Below are 27,433 nucleotides of genomic sequence, written 5' to 3' on the forward strand. Positions count from 1 at the left end.
AAATAATTTAGGATTCCTTGTTTTTCACGATTACATGCTAATCCGAAAATGCACTGAAAATAAATCTTGCACCAGCCGGCTATGAAGAATTTTTTTTCCAAGCAGAGCAGTTTCATGTCCTGTTTGTTTTGTTGTTGCAGTTTTAACTTGAAGGTAAAGCCATATAATAAATCCTTTATTGACCAAGCTTGTTCGGTCAAGATGGCTGGATATTGGCCTCATTCTTTTTTTGTGTTTTTATGGACCTCGACGAAAAACACCAAAAAAAGAACGAGGCCAGTATCCAGCCATCTTGACCGAACAAGCTTGCTGAATAACGCATATTTATTGTAAAAAAAATTGATTAACAGGACACCAAGACAACTGCCTTTTTTTTGTAAATAATGTTGTGTGATATCTATGTTGTGATTGTTTAGAGATTCCCACCAACCTTGAATTCCACTTGTCAGATGAGTTTGAGAGGCTGCAGGGAAAGGAAGCTGACTATAACCTGCTACTGAAGACTGACTTCCAACAGTAAAACCTTCTGAAGGGAAAATTGTAAAATAATATTATAAACAAACTTATGTCAAAATACTCATAAAGAGAGCCACTAGACAAATGGAAAAGTGGGTCTTGAGGTATCTCAGATCAAAGCCTGCAAAAGCAGGGGCCTTTTCCATTTCCATAACAGCGTTAGTGTATAGCAAAGAAAATTATATTCACCCAATAAACAGATTTTTAGGGTCAATTTAATCAGGATTTTATTTGAACACTGACTATTAAATCAATCCCATCTAGACCGGGGAAGGGGGAGGGGGACAGATTCTGCCTGCAGTGACTTTGAACCTGAATAACGTTTTTTAATATTTGTGCAAACCCCATGAAACTTCAGGAATTTTTCAGAAACTTATCCTGGAAAAACTTGATGTGGTTGGTTAGTGTTTGTTGACTTTGATGTCATCTTGGCAATCAATTTTTTACAGGCAATTTCTTCAGAAAATGAAAAATCCCTTTTTAAAACGAAAATTTTAGTTTAGTTTCATTGTAATTGTTTTAAGTATTTCCCACCTACCTTCAATTCCACTTCTCAAACTCCCTGGGAAAGGAAGCCGACTGTAACCTGCCACTGAAGACTGACTTTCACCAGAAAAACCTTCAGAGGGGAAAATTATAATAAAAGGAAACTTGAATGTCATTATTCTCATAAAGAAAGACACTGGACGAATGGAAAGGTGGGTTCTGAAGTCCTCACAACACAGCTTGCGACACAGAAGCCTTTCCAGCTCTTGATTCACCCACAGGCGAAATAAGGACTGAAACAAGTGTCTCCTGTGGCAGGCTATTCAGATCATTGGCAGAGCAGAAAATATGGCTCAGACAAAAGAATTAAATTAACTTAGCATATAGCAAAGAAAATTATCTTCACACAGTAAAGTCAATTTAAATAAATATTTATTTTATTTGAAAACTGGCCATGTGACAGTTGTTGACATTATACAAAACGTTTTCACCTACCTTCAATTCCACTTCTCAGGTGAGTTTGAGAGGCTATGGGGAAAGGAAGCTGACTGTAACCTGCTACTGAAGACTGACTTCCAATAGAAAAACCTTCCGAGGGGAAAATATTGTAATAAGTTAAATTAGCCAACATAGCATCTTAGGAGTGTAAAGATACACAGTGCTTGAAGCAGCAACATCTCAATAATATACAGTGCTGTACAATATGTACTGGACTTTATTAGCATCTCAGACCACAATTAGCAGACCAATGCATTAACATTCTTTACCAAATCAAGTCAAGCATACAGTAATACAAGGAAGCTTGCACAGCCATCAGACATACAGTGTATGGACTGCATTATCACAATAACAAGGTTACAGTCAGCTCTCTTTCCCTGACTTCCAACAGAAAAACCTTTAGAGGGGAAAATTGTACTAAGAAAACTTACACGTCATTATACTCATAAAAAAGACACAAGATACTATAGACACATGAAAAGGTGGGTCTTGAAGTTCCTCAGATCACAGCCTGTGAATGCTGAGGGCTTTTCTAGCTCCACAACAGTGTATGTGTATAACAAAGAAAATTACATTCACACGATAAACAGATGTTTAGAGTCAATCTAAATAAGGATTTGATTTTAAAACTGACTTTTAAAATGCCTCATAAATGCCATTTGACGGTTGTTGGGATTATTCAAAATGTTCCCACCTTGAATTCCACTTGTCAGATGAGTTTGAGAGGCTGCAGGGAAAGGAAGCTGACTGTAACCTGCTACTGAAGACTGACTTCCACCAGAAAAACCTTCAGAGGGGAAAATTGCAGTAACAAAATTATACAACATGGCACTTTTATTTCAGAGTAGGTGTACAACGAGACAGCAGCATGCAGCAGCTACATGAATGCAAGGAGAAAAAGCCACATACATGTAAGTACATCACTTGCATAAAAAAAAATATTGTTCAATGATCGACACACCAAGACAGCTGACAATTGAAGGGCTGAGAGCATATAATCACCCAAATGACTTTTCAGATCACTTTTTCTTGTTTTAGCTGGCTTACTGTATTTTGTTCAGAATTCATCATTGCAACAAGGAATATTTACAAAATTTAAGCATTTACGAATGTAATGAAGCAGGTAAAAGTTCGCTGTGATCTGACAAGAGCTCGTTTCACAAAATACAGATCTGTAATTTCAAAACTATGCACTTCCGGTGTTTATTCTTCAATTTTGTTTCCATCACAACGGACATCGAACAATGATCTCACTTGATATCATTATTTTACCCTATTTGTTTTCATTTCGTTTCGTTTTGCAAAATACAGTAAGCCTTTTTGATTCACCGGAGTTTTTACATGTGGCCTTGAATTCCTTGAGGAAATGTTGCTCAATGTTTTATCTGCTGCTTTGTAGCACAATTTAATATTGGAGCATCATTCCCTGAACGAATTCAAGTCCACATGCGAAAATTACAGCCAATCTTAACCTAAACAACAAAAAGTGATCTCAAAACTCATTTGGGCTGATTAAGCTGTCAGCCCTTCAATTTTTGCAAATGTTACCAATAGCTTTGATGGGATAAAACTAAATGTTTACACCTACTTTCAGTTCCACTTCTTAGATGAGTTTGAGAGGCTCCAGCGAAAGAAAGCTGATTGTTATCTGCTACTGACGACTGACTTCCACCAGAAATACCTGCAGAGGGAATGAATAATTTTTGTAACATTAAGAAGATCTATTCGTCAATAGTGACTTCAGTAAAGAACAATTTTATTGCAGAAACAAAAGTCTATAACATTAGCATATAAATGCAGGAACAAAGGTCACAAACATGCATCAAAAAGCTTATTAATGTTTAATGATTTTTGCAGATGCTAACTGCATGATATTTTTCTTGTAATCAATGTTTTCATAAAGTGTTTCCCACCCACCTTCAGTTCCACTTCTCAAATGTGTTTGAGAGGCTGCAGAGAAAGGAAGCTGACTGTAACCTGCTATTGAAGACTGACTTCCACCAGAAAAACCTTCAGAGGAGAAAATTATAACAAAAGCAATCTTGTATGTCATTATTCTCATAAAGAAAGACACTGAACGAATGGAAAGGTGAGTTCTGAAGTCCTCGCATCATAGCTTGTGACACAGAAGCCTTTTCCAGCTCTTGATTCATGCACCCATAGGCGAAATAAGGACTGAAACAAGTGTCTCCTGTGGCAGGCTATTCAGATCATTAGCAGAGCAGAAAAAGGGCTCAGACAAAAAGCATTAAATTAACTTAGCATATCGCAAAGAAAATTACGTTCACACATTAAAGTCAATTTAAATAAATTTTTATTTTATTTGAGAACTGACCCTTAAAAATCTATTCTAAATGCCATGTGACAGTTGTTGGAATTATATGATACAAAATGTTTTCACCAACCTTCAATTCCACTTGTCAGATGAGTTTGAGAGCCTGCAGGGAAAGGAAGCTGACTGTAACCTGCTAGTGACTGACTTCCACCTGAAAAACCTTCAGAGGGGAAAATTGCAATAAGCAAACTTGTATGTCGTATTAAAAAAAAAAGACACTAGACAAATAAAAAGGGTGGATCTTGAAGTACCTCAGATCACAGCCTGTGAATGCTGAGAGCTTTTCCAGCTCCACAATAGCGTTAAAAGTATATAACAAAGAAAATTATATTCACACAATAAACAGATTTTTAGGGTCAATTTAAATACGAATTTGATTTTAAAACTTACTGACTTTTAAAATGTCTCATAAATGCCATTTGATGGTTGTTGGGATTATTCAAAATGTTCCCATCTACGTGTACCTTGTGTTCCAGTTGCCAAATGAGTTTGAGAGGTTGCAGGGAAAGGAAGCTGACTGTAACTTGCTACTGAAGACTGACTTCCACCAGAAAAACCTTTAGAGAGAATTACAAAAAGCAAAAATAGCAACTGAGGAGTTTAAGTTGTGAAAATCTGAGATCTGAGTTGTTACTTCCGAAATCCAACATCATGAACTCGTTTGATATGATATTGCAGTTGGGGAAATTTGACATCAGTGACTTGTGAGAATGTAACATCTGAATTGCAAAAATCTGACATTCAAGTACAATCCTCCTAAGCTAGGCCCTCATACATGTAGAGGCTGTAATAACGTCTATCTAGGAGTTTATGCCTCATCAGGGGTTCCAAACACTTGAGACAATTATACATGTAGCATGAGGCTGCAGTTCATCAGTTTCTCAATGTTTGGAACCCCTTCTAAGGCACTCACCCTGTGATGCTCTGTCTTTGTTTCTCTCGTCAAAAAAATAGAGGGACTGTTATTAAAATAAGACAACAGTTACCATCTCATAACCACCGTCCCATTATAATTATAGATAATTACCAAATTTTTGTAGACTCAGCAAGCGCGAAATGATTTCTATGAAAGTAACAACATTTTTCTTTTGTTGCTTGAAATGTAATTTATATTAGTGGTGAAAAAAAAAATAGTGAATCTTCATCCATCTTCAGTACAAACCCTGTAAGTGGGTGTGAAATAAATACAAAGAGTATAATACAATAAAGCTAATAAATTATTACAACATGACAATAAATGTAGAGCAAACAACCAATTACAATGTGACAAGAAATTATAAATTAAAGTAAAAATATAGCTAATAATTAGCTATATTATGGCGTGACGATGACAAAGGAACAGAACAGAAAATACATACTGAGTAGACAAACAAAACTAAATAGCTGTTATAATAGTGATTTCGTTTTGTATTTCCTGTTCAGTTCCTTTGTCATTAATTTATTGTTAATTAGTTATTATATTTTTACTTTTCTTGAAAAGGCCTTTTAAATGGAACAAGACGCTGTGGGAGCGTTTACTTGGGCATCGTTGTATTAGGAGTATCTGAGCATGCACGTTACGTTAGTTCAGTCTTTGGTGACATGTGAACGATAAAAGATTTGCTGAGAGTCTAAGGCATCATATTTGCGATAAACGTGATGTAGTTTGACCGAAAATGTCACGCAAACAAAATAAAACATTACTCTCTTACTAAACATGTCGGATTTTGTAACCATGAGGTGCATCTAAGATAGTGATGGATTTTGGCGACAAAGGAGTATTTGTGGTTCCAGTGGTAATGATGAATTTTGGCGACAGAGGGGTATTTGTGCGAATACCTTTCCACCCTGATACCTTTTTTTCTGGGCTTTCTATGAGAGATGTTCCAGCTTTTTCACTGGTAACAGCGCACGTCCGCAAAATGTCAAAAATCAAAGAATGAAGTATTTCAAGTTATGTCTACAGTTATTTGTTTATTAAACATGCAAGAAAATAAACTTCACTCGCACTGTCCTTCCTGGAACCACCGAAAAATTTTCTTCCTCAATAGACCCATTCGGCTAACGCAATGTTGTACCCAATTCAGATCCCCCGGGGTTAAGATTCTTTGTTTATTACATTTGCATTATAATGTAGCATTCACATTTAAATGATATGGAAATACTGAGAACAAAACATTTTATGCCCAAAGGATTTGAATTGGGTACAACATTGCGTTAGCCGAATGGGTCTATGCCGCGTCGCCGGTTGAAACTTGATATACGTGAACGATTTTGGTTGCCTAGCACGTGACCGATTTCTTCCCGGTGTTTTCAGCGTGGCTGTTCCTTTTTGCATCCAAACGACGGCTTCTCTCAACGTTTTGTAACATCGGAAGGGGCTTTCAGTTTTGCTAAAGCCCGGGTGCTAAAGTTGCTTCAGTCGAACCTGTATATAACGGCCACCCTCAGGACTTGAGGAACTGGCCGCTTAATACAGGATCATTAAGAATACTCACTGGGCGTGGTCTAATATGTCAATTTTAATGGTGTCTCAAACAAAAAGATTTCATGCAGGGAAACAATAGGACAATCAACACTCTTTCAAGAGATCAATACTTTAAACAAAGTTCAGTGCCAACTTGTAACTTAATGGTATAATATACGTAACATTGTGTAAAAGCACTGTGCAATAAATTGTCCTCTACTCTTGTACGGTGTACAGTACTGTATTTTTAACTCACTTACTTACGTGACTTGCAGTTCACAACAAAATATTTCATTCCGTCATTTCATAGTTGTTACGATCGAAGTGGAGTTACAACGGTAATGTTGCTAATTAAAAGTAACACAATATATAATAAAATTCTTCAAGTTAAAATAGGAATAGGGTAAGAATTACAACGACTTAAACAAGTGGGACACGTGCGTTTGGCGCCTCGGAATTTGAAACTTTTGTTTGTAGAGCAAGTCGCTGACTGTCGGCACTGCCAGTGACAATTCCTGTTATCCATGGTACTGTGCATATGGCTTAGTTTCCATTCAAGGGTGGCCGCTTAATACAGGTAAAAATAACAAAGAAAGACAAACATGGGACTGCTACAGGGTGGCCGCGGCCGCTTAATAGAGGTGGCCGCCTAATACAGGTAACAAATACAGCGTTTGTATGCGCAAAAAATCGGGACTTTAAAAACTGGCCGCTTAATAGAGGGTGGCCGCTTAATACAGGGCCGTTATATACAGGTTCGACTGTATTTTGGCTTTATCCAACGTAAAAATACAAATGCGTTTAGCGTTGCGTTACTTAGTTGTTGTTGGTATGAATATGCAAATTTTCGGCGTTTATGTTTGTTCCAATGAATCGATCTTATCGCTAACACTCGACTCCGAAGGAAATATTTTTTTCAGATTCTACTGTTATAATTCCATTCACAACATTAACTCGAATTTTTAGGGTAATTTCTTTGGAAGTTTTCATTTTCGCGTTTTATGTTTGCTGAAATAGGCACACGAGTCATCTGACATTTTCTTGTAGCCCTCGTTAGTTTGTGTCGAAAGAACGTCTAATAAAGATGAATTGAATAATTTTTGTTTTGCACTCGATTGAAAAGAGCTCCCCAAGTTTGCGATTGTTTGACAAGACGAGAGAACGGTAAATTGAATGAAATTCAAAATCTTAGACATGGCTACCGTGTCATGTTGCCATTTCACCCGGTGCTGTGCTTGACACACTTCATTGTTCGATCCAACACACACCTTTGTTTTTATCGTGCGATAAAAAGAACAAAAGAAAATAATTAATTAGCCGTGCATTCTGCTGACACACTGCTCAGATGCCGGCGTATCATTTCACTCACTGCCTATTGTTTAGCGTGTCAATTTGGCGTGCCCCTGCGTTCACCTTTTTCCCTGTTTTCCCGTGGAGGATCACATTTCGGTTTTATCTAAGTGAACGTAAATAAAGAAATTAATTTGTCAAGTGTTGATTGTCGCTGTGCATTAGCAAACTTTCAGTGTTTACATTTGTCCTGGTGAATAGATCTTATCGCTCACACTGGACCCCGAATGTGTGGTTCCAGAAAATATCCATACCCACCCCACGGAGGGTCACGGAAATTCCGAGGGGTAGGGGGGTCTGAAAGAGGTAAATTTCCGAAGGGGAGGGGGGTACACAAAGAGTTTTCTTTCTAGAGGGTTTGAAATATGATCGAAAAAAAAACTTACTTTGCCAATCGATTCAGGTAACCAAAAAAAATGAAACATTCTGTCTGTTGAGATAAACATAAGATTCTTGGTAAAAGTGAAGAACAGCTCACCTCCACCGACTGTCGGTCGACTGTTGGCCGACAGACTACCGACAGGTTACCAACAGCTTACCAACAGCTTACCGACAGGTTACCAACAGTCGGTAACCTGAAAAAAATTGACCAAAACACTAGATTACCAACAGTCGGCCTGCAGTCCGCAAAAGTTTTTTTAACTTACCTTTACTCTACATACTTATTAAACCAAAACGAGAAGCGAATTTAGCACGTTCACCTAAAATTTGAATCGCCCTATAATTCATAGCGAGCTAGCATTTTATAGTATGTCATGTATGTCGACAAAATGTTGAACTTTACTAATGTTCTTTCTTTCTATTTCAGTAAGTAAGAAAAGAAAGATGCTCGTTTGATCAAGAGTCCCTCTATGGTGTTTGTGTGGGCGCCTGTGTATGGATCAACAAAGTTCTCTGAATGGTTCACCATGAGGTGGATGTAGCCAACGTGGTTCAGGTTGAAGTATGGTGAAAACTTGTCTGTCTTGCCCCTCAAGTTCGAAGAAAGATTCTACGAATAGAGTCATCACTAGACTCCTAAAAAAAACGGCTCCTTTAGGAGCCACCAAATTTGAAAAAGTTAATAACCAATAATAAAGATGAAATTGCACACTTTACGTTATCACAGCGGGATAATGAGAGAGGGGTTGGGGCACAGTTATACTAACTTAAAAATGCAAAATGGCGGATGGGGAACGAGAGAAAAGTTGCCGTGGAATTTATATTAAAGAAACTAGAAGGGTATGTGATTTGGATTTATTTATATGGAAAAATCCACAACAATTTCTACCGACAGTTCACCAACAACTTACCGACAGATTACCAACAGTCGGCTGACATATTACCAACAGTAATGGCCGTCTGTCGAATGACAGATCGTTACCGCTATAAAAAAAACTGTCGGCCAACTGTCACCCGACTGTTGGCCAACTGTCGGCCAACTGTCGCCCGACAGTCGACCGACAGTCGGTGGAGGTGAGCTGTTCTTCACTTTTACCAGATTCTTTGTCATATATTTTCCATTATTGTTCCAGCTTCGTACGACGCAGAAAGCACTCCGGAGCAACATGTTTATGACCGACTAGCATTTTCTCTCTTCTCTTTTGCGCATTTCCGCTTGCTTTTCATTTACATTCACTTGTGCTTCTTGTTCGCTGGAAATTTTTAAAAGTACATTAGTGCATAGGCGATCTGCACGATTTTATTGCTACGCGATGTTGTTTATATTTAACAGAACATGGTTACAATTACAATTTCTTGCAGTCAGTTGACAGAGATTACTCTGCATATTTCTTTTGTTTATAAAGTGCAATTTCGAACGTTCAATAACTAGGTTATCACATATTTTCATCGTTATCCGTGTAGTTACGAGTTTATAAATGTTAGCAAATTCAATTCAATGCCGTTTGTCTTGAAGAACATGTAACAGTGGACGGGTCGCTGTTTATAGTTACAACTGAACTTGAGATTTTTGTTTTGCGCATGAAATGTGTGACAAGTTAAAAAATACTTAAGGCATAAAAATAATTTACTATCATTTACAAACTACAAAGACAAAGTGTATGACTTTATTGACGTATGCCTTTTGGTAAAAGACAAATTTAAGCGACATTTGACAAACAGGTGTTTCAAAAACATGTTGCGTGACGGCTTACGGCTTCCCGCTGATAAGCGAAGTACACACAAAATATATCAAAAACAGCACTGTTTACAAATTATACTGGATAAAAATTACACCTGCAACATACAAAAATATCATAAGGAGATTAACAGTGGGTAATATTGAGGTATTTTTCAGAGTTTCGCTGTGAAAGCTGTCAGAAATAAGTCTGCAATAATATAATTGCGTGTAAAATGTAATTTGATATGTTGTTTTGACTAAGCATAAATTAAAACTTCGACTGGTTCATTTGAAAGCGCGTAAACTTTTAGTACTTTCTTAGATTCTTGAGAGAAAACTTCTTTCAGTTGAATGGAGAAAAGGTCAGCTACTATGACATTTGGGTGTTAATAAGCTCTTCTAAGTCATTCGTTAGTTTGAACACTTCAACCTGAAGGGACACGTCTGCATATACGTCTAGAATTTTCCATGGTCATTTTAGGAAGATTAAATCTCACAGCCTTAGTTTTTTATAACCCAGCAGTTTTGTTGCTGACCTAGTAAATATGCCATAAATAATTCATAACATATTTATAAAATAGCGAACGTCAGGTGTGGTTTACAATTGTTTGGCAGCCTACAGTGATAAAACATGCTGCTTTACCTTCATCTGAGGTGTAACTATAAACAGATGCGCTGCGGCTAAATTTTATTACAGTACTAACGAGATCAAAATAAATGTGTAAAGTCTTGTTATTTGTGGATATGGAATTTCCAAGGGGTAGGGCAGACCAAATGGAAAAATCATGGAAATTCCAGGGGGTGGGGGGGAGTACTATGAAGCCCCTTGGAACGGAAAATCCTGGGGGGTGGGGGGTCAAGCTTTAAAAAACCCTCCGTTGGGGAGGTATGGATATTTTCTGGAACCACACAATGAAATTTATTTTCGAAGCTTTAGTTTTCGTATTCTACTTTACCCTAAGCCTTTCACCCACGAAATGGTCTTGAATCATTAAAGTTAATTCAACGTTTTCTTTTTTATATTTCAGCCAGAGAAATGAATGGCTTTACTCGGCTGTATGTAAATTCAGATCTTATCGCAATCGATTACATTTGACACCGAAAGATAATTTATCGAGAAGAACCAAAAGAGCGTCTGCGAGGGAGGTTAATCGAAGCCGAAGTTTTGGAAAATATCCGTCCTGAAAGGAAAGTTGCCCCTCAGTTTCGTTCAATGGAAGGAGTTAGCAGACAACACACATACTAGCTGTTTTCTTTTAAGAATACGATATTGGTTGTGTTGATTTTACGTCCTTGTTTCTTGTCCCGTAATGGCGGCTTATGATGAATACATGCAGACTCGGCCAACATGTAGCGCACGTGCAGTAGAGCCCTCTTTGCCATTTGATGGGTACGAAGAAATCCTATTTTATAACTTGGGCTCTCCGCCCAAGTAATACCAAATGTAGGTTACAATACATTACTGCACAAATATGTGATTGTTCTCAAAACTGGTATCTGCCCACCTTTAAACAGGTGTGTAAACTTCAATAAATATTGAAGTGATAGTTAAGTAGACAAATCTGGTTAGCTGGCATTGTTTTACATAATAAGTTCCTCTACCTGGTTTGGGTCGAAGGCTAACATAGTGATGTTCATGCAGGTGTCCCAACACAAGCTGGCTGCTGCTGCTAACATCATGTTCTGGGTGGATAATTAAGTCATGTGACAGACTGCTGATCACGTGAATGCATGTTTTAAAGCAGTTTGCTGCACCATGGAGAATGACGTGGTCACCCCATGTCCCATCTGCTGCCATGTTTCTTAGGTAATCAGGCCAAGACTGATGTCCATGTACAAAGTTAAACAGTTCTGTCCCATCTTGCTGCAAAAGAAGAACATGACAATTAATACAAAATGTCAAAGTACATTGTGCCACTTCATCCAATGATCAACTGGAGGGTAAAGATTTTCACTAAATTGACCAGTGCATCGATCCGCAACAAACCAAATTATACCGAAACATCTCAACTGTTCCATAATTTAATTACGCCCATAAATTATGCATTCCGTTGTTAATGAATAACTGAAGCATCAGATACAACAGAATTTAGAGCTTTGCTTGGCTTTAAGCATCCACGTGACCATCTGTCCAAGAAATAGCAACCATTTTAGAATTGACGTCTGCCTTTTCTTGAAGCAACAATTAAGTTTTATCTTGATAGAGATATTTTTCAGCCAGTGACACAGGTATATTGTACTTGGAAAAAGAAAATCTGAATTCTTTCCCCTAACAGAGTTGAACCTTTGACTTTCCATTTGGATGTTATAGCAATCAGCTACAGGAGACTTGTGGGAGCTAAGACAATTAAACTACATTCATGCAGTGACAAACACCTGCATACTGTTAGGATTTGAATGTGATAATATTATTATTATTATTATTATTATTATTATTATTATTATTATTATTATTATTATTATTATTATTATTATTATTATTATTATTATTATTATTATTGTGTTTACCGTGATGAATCCACAGTAGAGGTATATTTTTCAGTTGGCCACTTTGGCATACTTGAAAAAGAAACTCCAACTTCTCTCATTTAATTGCTTTTCTAGATTTGTATAAAAATAAAATGAAACCAAACTCAATCACTTGTTGGGCATTACCAATACTAACTTACCAGTGTAGGGTTCTTCTCAAGGTATTGGACTATGTGTTGCCTCAATGCCTCATGAGAGATGTGGATTCCTTTCACCAGGTCCAGTTGTTCTGATAATGCATAAAACATGCAATTCCCTGCTCCGCTGTTTTCAGAAATTCCGAAGCCTTTGTCTGAAGCAATTTTCTTTAAACCCTCTAAAAGTTGTGTCTGGCCGATGATCTTGCCTGCATCATATCGCATTTGCTCAAGACCACGGAAAATTTGTTCAGCTCTCATCACTAAAACCACCAATAAAAGGAATAACAAGTATATTTCCAAGAGGCCTATAATAATAATAATTACTATAATTATATAGAGTATAAAAGTTTACAAAATCTAAATATTATTTAACAAGGCAACAAGACATACACAGCTAACATGTACATGTTGGCAAATTGTTGCCATTAAAAAAGTAATTCCCGCCTACCTTCTGTTTTACCTTCACTTGTCAGATGAGTTTGAGAGGCTGCAGGGAAAGGAAGCTGACTGTAATCTGCTACTGAAGACTGACTTCCACCAGAAAAACCTTTAGAGGGGAAAATTGTGATATGCAAACTTGTATGTCATTATACTCATAAAGAAAGACACTGGATGTTCTTCATTTTGTTTGTTTTTGTGTCATGTACCCTAAACTATAATTTACACAGTGTAAGAATTAGATGATGGTTTCACTGACACACACTGAGTTCTCCTCTGCAGAGGTTCCATTTGGCTGGTAAACCAGCCAGTAAATTTGAACTAGAAAAACTTATTACTGATATGATATCACTATAATTTTTATATAACACATTATATATGTTTAATTTATTTTTTGTTAATTCATCGTAAGATTGGAATAATACTTATTGATATAAAAATAAACTAAGTAGTTAAAAGAATATTTTGTGTTTCTGTGACCTAGGCGGGTTCTTGGTGCTCTGTTTTCCCGCCAGGTTGAAAGACAACTGAAATGTCAGTGGCCAGGCCATGGGGGTCTTGACAATCTGTGAGCCAGCGAGGCATGTGAGGCAGATGTGTGAGGCACTCAGGTTAGCCTAAAAAGCACTCTGGTTAGCCTAAATAGCACTCAGGTTCGTAGTTACTAAAACAAGGAATGACCTAAAATGATCTAAAATGACCTAAAATGACCTAAAATGATCTAAAATGACCTAAAATGAATCTAAAATGATCTAAAATGACCTAAAATGATCTAAAGTAAATCCGAAATATTCTAAAATGATCTAAATGAAGTGAAACCAAGATAAAATTACAGAATTACAGAACTGAGTGTTTACAAAAAAGGCTGATACCAGGAAGGACAAGAAGCTGCTGTGAACCGGCTGCCGGAAAGACTGAAGAAGACTCGAAAAGTGCCGATGGGTGCACGTAAGCCGATTCGATGACAAAGTTGCGTAAACAAACCGCACTAGAGCGAATCTCTTTTTTTGGTCGGTCCGAAAGACCCAAAAATATCGACACTGACCAATTTTTTTCGGGTTCGTTTTCCGGTCGGTCGCACATTAAAAGCCACACGACAAGGCTAAATTCTTGTGTAAACACTGATAAAACGCTTTTGTAAACAATGTAATTAAAGGCATATATACATCTGTGCATCAATTTCCTTAAATAAACACGCAGTTAACAAGTCAAGGGTAGCGCATGAATAAAAGATAACTCTGTGTCAGTTCCATGTAAAAAAAAAGCATCAATCAAACCCGCGTTGCTGGGCGAAACATAGAACTTCGCTTCGTACCAATCAAAACCGCGTTGCTGGGGGAAAACTAGGCACTTCGTACCAATCAAAACCACGTTGCTGAGCGAAACTTGGAACTTCGCACCAATCAAACCCACGTTGCTGGGGAAAAACTAGACACTTTGCATCAAACAAAGCCGCGGTTATGATACAGTTAACTGAGTTAAATTATCGGGAATTTCCCTGAAATAGTCTCCGATAGAGACGAAACGCCGCGTCGGAAATAAACAAAAAGTATACAACTGACAAGAAGTCTTCCGCTGTGCTGCTCACTGTTATAAAATTAAAAAATTAAAATCATTTTAGATCATTTAAGATCATTGTAGGTCATTTTAGATTAATTTTAGTTCATTTTAGGTCATTTTAGATCATTTTAGGTCATTTTAGATCATTTTAGGTCATTTTAGATCATTTTAGATCATTTTAGGTCATTCCTTGTTTTAGTAACTACGACTCAGGTTAGCTTAAATAGCTTCCCAGTTAGCTTAACGGTTAACTAGCATTTATGTTGGGGGTTGTTCATGCCTCCCATGTTTTGTTCATGCCTTGCATGTCTGCCTCTCATGCCTTGCACATCTGCCTTGCATGCCTTGCATGCTTGCTGACTCGCATATTGTATACACTCGGCCATGGTCCTTTTATACCAGGCCCCGATTGTTCAAAGGCCCCATAACTTTATCCCGTGGATAAGTCACTATCCAACAGTCTCAATTGGTGCAAAGATTTTAGTATTTCCTCTTGTACAAGCGAATATGAACACTCTAACCACAGCTTAGTTTAGGAGTGTACGAATACCTTGGACAACATTTAACATGAAGTATTTTTTAGACACTGCAAAGTCTCTTATCCACAGGATAAAGTTATCCGGCCTTTGAACAACTGGGGCCAGAATGTCTGGTTTAAAAATGTTCTGTCTTTTAACTGTTTATGTAAAGATTCCAAAAACAATCAAATTGCATTGGATTAAACTCAGCCCGCTTCACCGTGAACAAGTTTTCCTTGACAAGTTTTGTTTTTGTTTTGACTTGTTTGACTTTACACAACGCAACATATGTAAAACTTGCCAAATTGAGACTTGTTGAGGAAATCATTATTTTATCATGTACATGTACAACCTTAAAGCTCCTTAAATGACCATAGATATCTACAAAGTCAGAAACATTATCGAAAGTGCTATAATTTGTTCTAGTTATTTGACCCCTTATGAAAGTATAGGACTAAGTATTACCTGCATGATGTACAGTTCAGGGTTTGCTTGGATCTGCAATACTTGAAACAGATGATACATGTATTGTCCTTTCTGGAGCTAACACATCTTGGGGACAGAAATGATATCATTAAAGTAAGCCAATTTGTGGCTGCAATGTGTTAATGATGATGTTGAGAGGAATTAAACAGAAATGTCTTCAGAGACCAGATTCAAATCAAGATCAATATCTAAAACATGTGCAGTGTGAAACAATCCTGGAGAAAATTATTATTGCATCATAAGAACGTACATCCCAAGCAACAGTACAGTGGTATTTTACAGAATGCTGAGCACAGAACGTCTCATTTTATGCTCCTTACATGTACACACCTGTATCACAGTTTAGGGTTTACTGTAGCAACAAACTATATTATTTTAAGGTCTAAGCACTCTTCTAGACTATTTAGAGTTTTAAAAAGCACTGCTTATACAGACAGTTGGCTTTTAGTTTTTGTAATGGTAGACATTTGACATTACAGGACGTCTATGGATTTGGTGTTTAGAATTCTGCAAAATAGTCCCATGTTCATGTAAGCAACATGAATTCAATGTAACAGCTTACCTCCAAAGTGCTGCCAATCTTTGAAAACCAGCGTATCACTTAGAATGTGAGTAGTAAGCGAAGCAGCCATTATGCTAGCAAATGGTCTCCATGAATCTATTTTACGCTTCTTGCCATCAGCAAAGTCTGAGACGCCTTTGATGACAACCCATTCAACATCCAGGTCATGCGCTGCGGTATACAGACCTAAAAAGATGTACATAACATGTGTCCCTCTGTGAGATTAAGGAAACAGGAAAAAATAGAAAGCAAGTGATTAAGATAACCAGTGTTCAAAAATTTACAAGAAGAGATTTAGGTCTGAGTACAGTTGGTTCAAATTGGTTTCTCTTGACATGCCTGATAAGCTCATTGGATACTAGCAGATTTTACCATTTTGGAGTACGAGAATAGTCTGCGTCAGACACTGGGTCACTAATGGGTTGTTCAATGAGAGCTGTTAGACAAACCAGATTGGAGGAAACCACCAAAGGAGGATCTCTTATATCCACCAAGAAAAGACAGAGCAAGATTGTTTGAGGTTGACTACAAGTTTATGTCCCCAGAGAGATGCAGAAGCAACTAGACAACAATGCAACCGTACAGTGCTGTAAGACTAGCATCAGCAACAAAAATGATCACAGGTAGATCATTTAGCAGGTGGCAGTGGATTGATCACATCTCATAAAGAACATTATCAATTGGACGATTAACACTCGAATACCACTCGCTTGGTGCTATCAACAATGCAAAAGGCACGAAAAAACAATCAGTCTGTCCATATACCAGCATTATGTGAAACTGCCATAATCATAATAATATAGAATATATCCATCATTTGCAAGACAATACTAGCGAAAATCAGTTTACAACTTAAAGTAACAAAATGTACAAGCCACTGCTCTATGCAAATGTCTTTCCTTGCTAGCTCAAATAAATCGTTTCTTTCACCACCATGTAGCTTAGGTGTTGTTTGCACGTTTCAATGTTTGAGGTGCAACAGTTGACACCATCGCCTGATAAAGATCAGCACTTTATTGGTTGAAACGTCTGACCAACACCTACATTGTACAATGTATGCTTGACAATGGTGTGACAAACAATTCATTTGAGCTATCAATTTGAACTATAACGACTTAGACCTTTCATGACATGTCTTCTCTTTTGAAACTTAATGTTCCATATCCCTGCTGCTATGTAATGGTTAAATCGGACACACCCTTACCTTCTCCTTCCAATTCAATTGCAACGGCTTGAGGAAATCGTTTGATGAGTTGATCACATCTTTCCTTGTTATCAACTTCCTCTGGGCCGCTCAAGAACACACCATCCCGGTGCACCTCTACCTCTAGTTTTCCTGGTTCTTTCAAAGGTGCCTCCCAGCCTTCATTTGCATTCTGTACTAGTTTTGCAAGATGCTTTCTTAAAGGAACACTTATGCCACATTCTTGGATTCCATCCTGAGTGACCTTGCTAGGGGCATAGGTTATCAACTTTTCTGAGACAACAATGTCTCCCAGCTTCAATTTTTCGTCATCTAAGGCACTACAGAAACCCACACTGAACACAGCTTTGGGCCTTAAGATCTTCACGGCATTTGGTACTACAATTACAGGTCCTTGAATGCTGGAGGAACCCTTGCTGCATTTTATTACTGCAATTTTCTGCCTCATCTCATCGTCACCAATATCTCCAAAGTACACAAGACCAAGTGTTTTGTGATAACTTTTAAAGAAACCAGGATTCAAATGAGAAAGGCAAGCTAAAAATGCACAGTCTGTCACCGTTAGTAACAAAAAATCAATGGGGAGTTGCACAAGTTGCCAATCCACTGATCTCTTGGGAAGATTCTTGTTCTTTAGGAGAGGAACATCCACCTCTGGTGGGTCACTGGTGCCATCTTCAGTTTTTGACGTCATTGTTCAAAACACTCAATTCCTATAAGAGAAGGGCACTAAGTAATTTAACAATCCATCAAACAGTTAATCAATCAAAATTAAAATAGGAAATATAACAAAATTGAAAACATTTTAATCATTTAATTTTAATTAATTACAAAAATTATGGGGGCTCATGGCAGCGTTGCCAGGATTTGCTAGCCATGGGAGCAGTCTTTATCTCGGAGCTGGCTGCCAACAGTGGAAGCTCCTGGATGTCTCCAATCTCGTAAACGGAGTGCTCAGGCTCTTTGGCCAGCGGTTAGTCGCCAGGACAGACTCTGGGGACATCGATTTTTATTACCGCAGGATTTCTGCGGTAAAACAATGAAAACCATTACGGAACAGCCAATCAAAAAATTTAAAATTTTTTGATGTCCCCAGAGTCTCTCCTGGCGACTAAACACTGGCTAAAGAGCCTGAGGACTCTGGGTACGAGATTGGGATGTCTCAGGCACCTAATCTCCACTTAGTAATTTGCGGTTGTTAACTTTAGTTTCTTCTTTACTCACATCACAAATGCAACTGTCAAATGCTTTGCTTGCATATAGTTATAATTCAGGCTTCCCTATCATCGTCACAATAACATTGAACTCACAGTAAATATATTGCTGACACATCACCGTCACCTGATAGTAAGAGAAATTGCTGATATCAATGTTATAACTTACCAAATCCAGCTCCTCCAAGGCTCCAAGTACACACGTACATCTTGAACCAACACTTTAACATATTCATGAACAGACAGATGCACTGGACTTTTGCTAAAAAAAATCAAGTCAGAGAGGACAACTCAAACAAAGAATGTTAGGGCACAGCTAGACTGATGTCAAACTCAGGATGGCAATTTGAAATAAGCAGAGGTTTCTCAAATCAATCATTACAGTCAATCCACACCATGTGTTACAAGTATTTTCAAGAATGAATGAATATTCAAACTCCTCTTGGTAATGTCTGGCAATTGAATGTATGGTTGGACATTTCTCTGGAAATCTGTCCAAAAAAGTAAGCATTAACTGAAAAAAATAAAATAAAAGATTCAACCAGCTTGGAAAACAATAAAATTATTGCTATTCTTGAAATACTAAATGCTGTAATGTAAAGAAAAATTCATAACTTTATATGGTCAATAAACTAGGGAAATTTCTAAGGGAACTCTTATTGGTGATTTTCAAAACTGACATGTAAATTCCAAACCTCTATTCAAATTTCAACAATACCGGTCACATGTGACATGGATTGACTGTAATAGTATATTTATTTAAAGTTTTGTCTCAAAAATAAATTTCCAGTCATACATGTACGTATATTGTTAGAGCATTAGTACCCAGTACAGCTAAACCTCTCTGAGTGGCCATCGTTGTACTTTAAGGGACAATTTCCCTTTAAGATGTCATCTTATAGAGCTCATGTAACCTAACCATGCTACAATCTCTTGTCAGTGATCACCTAATTTATTTTTATTTTATTTTATTAGTTTCACCTATTACATTACAGGGGCGGATCTAGGATTTTTTGAAAGTGGGGGCCGAACAAGAATACTAATCAGCATGCGTTAGTGCGCGACAGTAGCGCCTTAGGTGCTACTTTCTAGGGGGGTCTGGGCTGAATGCAATTGCACTATACTTGAAGGCTATGGCATTACTTTACAAGGTTAGGGTTAGGGTTAGCCTAACCCTAACCCTAACCTGATACCCTTAAGAACTATAACCACAAGATGAGGCGACAGAGCTGCAAAGCTTTACGTATTCCCGTTATTACGGAAATACATTTTACACATAAGGACGTATGTGTCACAATGTTATTCTCATTGTACCTAACCAAAATATATATAAATATATATGGAGACATTAAGATTTTACGTTGTTACAGTCTCTGTAAAATAGGTTGACTGTAGACAAGTAATTCGCATCCAGTCTTCTTCATCACTTCAAAAGGATAATATTAACACCTGTAACGTTGAAAGCTTTTTCGCACAGCTTTGGTCATACTATTAGCGCAAAACCATGCTTTAGCTAAAAAAAAATCAAAAGCTCCAACAGACTGCTTACAAAATGATAAAATTATTGTATATTTTGACCAAAAAAAAAATCTCGGACAAACTGAAAGGGGGGGCCGCGGCCCTCTCGGTCCCCCTCTAAATCCGCCCCTGCATTAAAAAAAATTTTATACATTATACAGAAAAATAAAGGGATAAGTACATGTATAATAAATGCTAAATTAGGCAGAAATACCACAACAGCAGCAAGCCAATTACAGTGATCCCAGAGTTTAAAAATATTAACACAACCAAACAAAGAAAACAGATGAGGATATACATGTATATGGCGATTTAAAAAAAAAAAAGAAGAAAAGAAAATGGACAGGCACACGTGAAACATTACATGACAGACAGATAGTTTTCCAGGATCGTGGGTCCTCTGGATCGTAATTATATTTTAAGGCGTCTACATAATACTTGATGTATAAGATGGATTTAAATAATTGACTGATCAGAAGGTTGCATAAAATTTAATGCTATAGTGATTTGCCTGTGATGTGTCAGGTCTTAACCCTTTATACCTCAATGCCGATGTGCATCTAATATCTCCTTACAATATCACTGCTTGATCAAACATTCATGTAATGAGAATACAGGAAATGATCACCAAAGATCTAAACAAATTCTCCCAACAAGTACTATAAGAAATATGGGGAGAACAGTAATGAGAATGTGTATGTTGATACTGCTTGGCCTAGTGACTTGCTTGTGATGTATCAGGTCTTAAAAGGAACAGAACTATTCAGTTGACCACAAATATTGGATTACAGAGAAAATATTTGAGAATATGCTGTGCGGTAGTTGAAAACCATTATCTTCCCCACACAGATCAGATGTCAACTGAACTCAATCTACATGTAGCTTATCTCTCTTGTTATAGATTTGCGTTACAAGGCAATGCCACAGTAGTATGAATTAAGAATATGAGAGATAACTGCAAACAAGTGGTTCTAATAATAATCTTTTATTAGCAAACTTTCGATCACCACTAACAGTGGTTTTCAGAAAGGTCCTTCTAAGATTAAGAATGCTATATTTTCCAGTCTGTATAAGCTGAACTGGGCCCAGTAGTTCAAAGCCTGAATAAGCTAATCCTGGATTAACGTGAACTTTGATTCAAGTTTAATTATTAATCTTTAAAGATTCTTCCAAAAGATATGTGCCCCTCCATTTTGGCTTAGACTTTTCTTTGCCTTTAGCTTGAAATTAACCTTTAAAACCACTTTTAGAGAGCAAGATGAAAACTTGGATTAACTTTTACTCGTAGATTAATGTAAATCGGCTTTCAAACAACCCGGCCCTGGTGTATAAGTCAACCCTAACTTTTTCACCCTAGAAATTAAGATTTTCCTGAAAATGACGTATCTACACTTATAAAAAAAAAAAAAATTCCTTTAAGATTATGTAGAATTTAATTGAGTCTTGCTTTTACCCCAGTCAGTGCCTTTCAGACCAAAAACAAAATTGACCAAAAGTATTCACATCCATTCTTATGGAGGATAATGATTAATTCATGTGCAGAGAATCGAACGCGCCTTTAAGACTTATAAGGCAGGTTAGGCCAGGTGGTCTCGAAGCATGAAGCACCCCAAAACTCAAAAACGAAGCACCCTAAGACCAAAACTAAACACTTAGGTCAAAACGAAGCACCCTAAAACTCGAAAACGAAGCAATTGGTTGAAAACAAAGCACTCTAGGTCGAAAACAAAGTACTCAGTTTTTAAGGCTGACTTAGGGTCTTGTTTTGTTTTGTTTTATTCAGGGTTGAAATTTAGTCACGAATCAAGCACGATAACGGCTAGCTAGAGTGCTACTCAAAACTATCCAACTGCGAGGTGTTGAAAATGAATTTCCGCAGCCCTGGCTGAATTAAAGGTAACCGTTCAAAGCGGCATTTCCTTTTTTGCACCTTATTTACTCGATTCAGGATGACTCCAATGCGGCGGGTTTATTCAAGGGTGGCGTTTATTTCAAAATCACTGACAACAATTACGGTAAAAAAAATTGCTTAAGTTTTACCCAGCTAAACAACCACATATGCAAATTACTCGAGCTTGACATGCATTTCTTCGGTTACTAAAGCAACTATGAATTATCAGAGAGAAATCATGAACAAAAAGTTCTTCAAGGGGAACATCTTAACATAAATGTCTGGGTCAATTCCAAAAGCGATCATCCCCCCCCCCCCCGGGCAAACCCCCAGGCATTTGACTTTTTTAAAAATGCCTGATCAAATTCCCCGCTATGTGGGCCGATTTCTAGGTCAAATGCCCCACTGGTTGGGGCTGAAAAGTCATCGTGTTGGTTTTTAGCTCTATTTATATAAAAATCAACGAAATTGATAACTTCCGCAATTTTATATAATATCTGGTATTGACGACAGAATTATTAACGAAATATTCTCATAAAGTACGGCACAAGGATTAAAACCGAAGCCCGAACAAAAATTACACATCAATGCATCATCATCCAAAATCGTTATGTACTTGTCGATTTTATAGTTTCGAAGGATTCGACTAGACTCTCAGTGCATGGCTAACGCTTTTTTGTGCTGAACGCTTCATTAGTGTAGTGTGCTTGCTCCCGTTAATTTTACGCCGCGATAATTTTAAGATTACGCTTTAGATTACTAAAGATTAGCTAAAGAAAGGCTTCACAGCTTTAATACCTTTTGATACAAATTCTTCGAATGTTGACGCTAAAACAACTTTCCTCACGTCCTTCTGAAAATTCCAAACCTTGTGTAATGGCATATTTCCAAATATTTTAATACGCTGGAGCTCGCATATATCAACATAAATTTTGTCGAAAACCACGAGGAGTTGTGACATGTTACATGGAGTACAAATCAGTTTTAAACGCGACCGCTGACCAGCATTTTGTCGACGGGTCAAATCCCCGATGGGTCGGGTTTCTATTCGCGTCAAATGCCCCACTATGTGGAGCCGAACAGGGGTCAAATGCCCGGGGGTTGCCCGGGGGGGGGGGGATGATCGCGCTTGGAATTGACTGATACAAAACAACAACAATCTGTCTATCTATCTGATCAACATAAATTTGGTTTTTCGCCTCTGCTGCAGTGATTGTAATTGATTGAAAATAGGGTGCTTCCTCTTCGACCTAGAGTGCTTCGTTTTCTAGTTTTAGGGTGCTTCGTGCTTTGGTCATCGTTTTCGATACCACCGGCTAGGCCATGCGTGACTAGCTATGCAGATCAGAGTGGCGTCTGTATCTGCGTCATCAAAAATGACAAACCAAGAAGAAATGATTGATTTCTTGATCAGCTTACACCAAAATGTTTGATAGAAATGTAGACTTGAAGTTATGTCTGGGTCAATTCCAAAAGCGATCATCCCCCCCCCGGGCAAACCCCCGGGCATTTGACTTTTTTAAAAATGCCTGATCAAATTCCCCGCTATGTGGGCCGATTTCTAGGTCAAATGCCCCACTGGTTGGGGCTGAAAAGTCATCGTGTTGGTTTTTAGCTCTATTTATATAAAAATCAACGAAATTGATAACTTCCGCAATTTTATATAATATCTGGTATTGACGACAGAATTATTAACGAAATATCCTCACAAAGTACGGCACATTAGGATTAAAACCGAAGCCCGAACAAAAATTACACATCAATGCATCATCATCCAAAATCGTTATGTACTTGTCGATTTTATAGTTTCGAAGGATTCGACTAGACTCTTAGTGCATGGCTAACGCTTTTTTGTGCTGAACGCTTCATTAGTGTAGTGTGCTTGCTCCCGATAATTTTACGCCGCGATAATTTTAAGATTACGCTTTAGATTACTAAAGATTAGCTAAAGAAAGACTTCACAGCTTTAATACCTTTTGATACAAATTCTTTGAATGTTGACGCTAAAACAACTTTCCTCACGTCCTTCTGAAAATTCCAAACCTTGTATAATGGCATATTTCCAAATATTTTAATACGCTGGAGCTCGCATATATCAACATAAATTTTGTCGAAAACCACGAGGAGTTGTGACATATTACATGGAGTACAAATCATTTTTAAACGCGACCGCTGACCAGCATTTTGTTGACGGGTCAAATGCCCGATGGGTCGGGTTTCTATTCGCGTCAAATGCCCCACTATGTGGAGCCGAACAGGGGTCAAATGCCCGGGGGTTGCCCGGGGGGGGGATGATCGCGCTTGGAATTGACTGATACATTAATGTTAGCATTCCGCGAAAAATGTGACTCAAACAAGACTTTCTTCCGACAAATTTCAGTAAAATTAAACCGAAGATTAATTTGCATGTGTCCATATTGCGCCGATCAACTCGAAACTTCAACATCCCCCCCCGGGCATTTGAACTTTTGAAGATTGGATCGTTCAAATTCCCGCCCCCTCGGGCCAAAATGGTGTTCAAATGCCACTCCTAAAGAACCATCGTTGTCGGCTCCTGTCATGAGTTACTACAAAAACCACAACTTTAACATTGAAACTAATGATTGGAAATTGAATTTATTAAGTCGGACAATGTCAATCAGCAAGCGTAAGCTGCTCTAACTCCGAAACACGGCGAAGGTTGTTTAACGAGAAATACATAATAACATATTTAAAATGAGTTAGCCGGCTACGTAGACTGTTCGAGTAGCAGGGTATTCTGCAGTTTAAGCCAAAGTAGCGGTTTTTCATTCGACAATGTTTTTTTTTTTCTTTAACTGTTCACTGCTGTTTTATGGCTATTCTAAAAACCTCTGCAGACACAAATGCGGGAGAAAGGTGCAGCTTGACTGATTGCATAAAAAACTACATCGTTTAAAGTGCCCATATCGGAATTTTTTTTATTCTCTTATCTGAAACTAAACATCACCCTAAGAACTTCAGTGAAAATTTTTTTCGATTTGCATAAAACACGAATTTTTTATGAGTTATATAAGACGTTCAAATTTGCCGCCATTTTGGCCCACCATTCGCATTAGTCTCCTCTCGGTTTAGCAAGAGCTGTGACGTAGATTCAGGAACACGTGACTTCAGCCTTTCTCTGGATCTCACTGAAAACAAGTCGCGGTATTTCTGCACGTTTCTCGAAAATACCGGAAAGATGTGTTGCAGCGAGATGTGGAAACATCAAAGACGAAGCGAATGGAATAAGCATGTACAGGATTCCTTTCTTTGGCACCACATGCCCGTAAAGACTGAGGAGGCGAAAGAAATGGATCGATTTTATGCTGGAGCGGAGGAAGATGTGGACGCGCGCCTGGAAAGACCTCGTCCTTGTGCTCGATGCACTTCAATGACGAGGATTTCACAAGGCTGATGAATTCAGGTTTAAACTTAAAACGTGAACTGGAGTAGGATGACATCGCGTTTGTGTTTATCCTTTAAAACAGCTAAGCGAAAGGAAGACGAAGACCAAGAGCCAACTTCGAAGAGGAGCAGGGAAAAGCGAATGGTAAGCTTTCGATACTGAATATTCACAACCGCTTGTGACATTCTAAGTGTTGTAACCTTCTGAGGTTTATAGTTTGACCTCACTGTTAACTCAGTCGCAAGTTTTATAAAATATGGCGTAATTGTTTTGGTATATATTCTCATAGATCGTGAGATCCGCGAAGTTTCGTTGAGACCAAGCTCTCAAAAAATACTAGCACAAATGCTACCACTGATGTAAATAGATCGATGCGAGAACAGTCGCACCCGGCGAACACAGAAAACATTGTAAACCACGATGTAGATAAGGTAGATAAACTGCAGCAAGAATTCAACGAGCTCAAACAAATATTGTACACACATGTGTTGCAGAATTCTGCAAACAATAAAAATGTTGAAAAGTATAACAGCGTTATCTCTGAAAACCTAACCACCACAACGGGGGTTCAAAATAAAAAAGGGCACAAAACAAATAACAAGCGCAATGAGCGCAGAAAAAAATTGACTAAAAACGGATTGAGACACAAAGAGAAAAACACGAGAAATTCATAAAGAATTTTTCAAACAAACAACTTAGCGACAGCCTGTTAGCGTTATTTCTAAAGGCTCAAATTTGTCCCGACACCGGTGACAGACACCAATTTCATTAGACGCCAACTCTTGTGAGACTTCGAACATTTCGCAAGACGTATGCGCCTAAAAGATACAATGGATTTGGTAAACTGTGGGACAGTGACAAAAAGGAAATTAACCTGTTCATTGGACAAGCTAACAACTTCCATCCTACAATTAAATTTACGGCCGAAATTTCAGAGAACGAGACAAGCTATTATTATCACAGTTCAACACGTGTCTCTCCTGTAGTTCCGCGAGAACAATGTCCCTAGTCAGCGCTTCCCAATTGCCTTTGAGTTCCTTGCAGCAGTAGCACTCGCTGATATTTGCTAGCAGATCACGGCTACAGTTACCACAAGTACATCTACATGGAAAATAATTCGTTCGAATGTATGTGAGTACTTGGCCATAGTTTTGACAGATGATAATGAAGAGCACGTATGCAAAATGCAAGGTGAGAAATTTACCATTCACTAACACGCACTCTATTCTCCAAGCGTTTCGTTAAATCTTCTTTGAGTCGTCGCTTCTCCTCTTGTTCCTTGCGATACCTTTTTAGCCATTCTTCGTCTGCTATCGGCTCGTCCACGTACGGTTCGAGTGAATCATCATCTTCACACGTATTACTTGTTTCGTGGACGCCATCTATCGCCTCGACTTCGACGCTTTCAAATTCGTCCTAGCTGCTTTCTTCAGCGGTTTGCTCACTTTTCGTGTCAGATAAGTTTTCTGCCATGGAATATACTTATTTGGAGCTAAGTTTTTCTTTCCTACCGGTGAATCTGACGATTTTCTTTCTGCCGCGAATGTACTTTACTGAAGGTCAAGTGAGTGTTTAGACACGAGAGTTCCTGAATGTACGTCACAGACCATGTCACGTGGCCCTATTGTGAGCCCGTCGGCATTCTCATCAGTGGGGCGGGTGGACCGCAATAAAATAGGATTTTAAAGATTTGTAAAATTCATAAGAAATTCGCGTTTCATGCAAATCGAAAAATTTTTTCGCGGACGTTCTTCGCGTGATGTAAAGATTCAGATGAAAAAATAAAAAAAATTCCGTTATGGGCACTTTAAAGAACTAGAAATACATATTAATTAGTTAGCCGGCTACGTAGAATGCTGTTCGAGTGGCAGGATATTCTGCAACTTAAGCCAAAGCGGTTTTTCATTCGACAGTGTTTATTTCTTTCACTATTCACTGCAGGACAAAGCCGCAGCTCGACTCATTGTATAAAAAATCTACATCGTTTATATACAATCTATGAAAACAAATTAATATTTAAGCATCTCACTTTTGAAGACCTTTTTTTGTAACATTTTTTTGTAATGCTGTATCTCTTCCTTTAAACTCCTCCATCTCGTCCAAACACGTATTTATAGCTGTTACCGACTTCGGCGCCCCCCCAAAAAGCGATTTGAAACCTAACACTTCCGGTTCATTTTTCCCCACCCCACCCGGGCAAGGTCAAATTCCCCACCCCCGGGCACAGAGAATAGT

General features: G+C 38.1%; 2 protein-coding genes and 1 long non-coding RNA gene across 6 annotated transcripts in view; all 3 read right to left on the minus strand.

Moving 5' to 3' along the window:
- LOC146477775 (uncharacterized) overlaps positions 1 to 27,433 on the minus strand; it is a 291,187-nt gene that overhangs the window by 217,539 nt on the left and 46,215 nt on the right. Inside the window, exons 12-17 of one of the 4 annotated variants that reach the window (XM_085113155.1) lie at positions 3,906 to 3,979; positions 3,418 to 3,510; positions 3,089 to 3,181; positions 1,498 to 1,590; positions 1,055 to 1,135; positions 431 to 523 (exon numbers count right to left, since the gene is read on the minus strand). The exons of 1 other annotated variant lie outside the window; for it this stretch is intronic. In XM_085113155.1, the coding sequence (XP_084969281.1) occupies positions 431 to 523; positions 1,055 to 1,135; positions 1,498 to 1,590; positions 3,089 to 3,181; positions 3,418 to 3,510; positions 3,906 to 3,979 (527 nt within the window). The remainder of the gene's footprint in view (positions 1 to 430; positions 524 to 1,054; positions 1,136 to 1,497; positions 1,591 to 3,088; positions 3,182 to 3,417; positions 3,511 to 3,905; positions 3,980 to 27,433) is intronic. 2 more of the 4 variants (XM_085113157.1, XM_085113154.1) reach the window with 2 other exon arrangements.
- Positions 10,799 to 12,651, minus strand: LOC146477790 (OTU domain-containing protein DDB_G0284757-like). The gene is made up of 2 exons (XM_085113184.1): positions 12,402 to 12,651; positions 10,799 to 11,596 (listed from the first exon to the last, which is right to left on the minus strand). Exons 1-2 carry the CDS (start codon positions 12,621 to 12,623, stop codon positions 11,240 to 11,242), a joined length of 579 nt encoding a protein of 192 aa, XP_084969310.1. The 5' UTR covers positions 12,624 to 12,651; the 3' UTR covers positions 10,799 to 11,239.
- On the minus strand, positions 13,913 to 14,293 carry LOC146477791 (uncharacterized). Its single transcript, XR_014865326.1, has 2 exons — positions 14,226 to 14,293; positions 13,913 to 14,182 (listed from the first exon to the last, which is right to left on the minus strand). It is a non-coding gene; the product is annotated as an uncharacterized LOC146477791 (long non-coding RNA).

Source organism: Pavona decussata, unplaced genomic scaffold, assembly GCF_977016875.1.
Source record: "Pavona decussata unplaced genomic scaffold, jaPavDecu1.1 SCAFFOLD_69, whole genome shotgun sequence".
NCBI classification, from domain to species: domain Eukaryota; kingdom Metazoa; phylum Cnidaria; class Anthozoa; order Scleractinia; family Agariciidae; genus Pavona; species Pavona decussata.

Excerpts from the sequence above, each read along its gene's own strand:
- LOC146477790 (XM_085113184.1), bottom strand. The coding sequence starts at position 12,623 with ATGCGATATGATGCAGGCAAGATCATCGGCCAGACACAACTTTTAGAG. Across the intron at positions 11,597-12,401 it reads TTGAGAAGAACCCTACACTG|CAAGATGGGACAGAACTGTT; the intron begins GTAAGTTAGTAT and ends CTTCTTTTGCAG.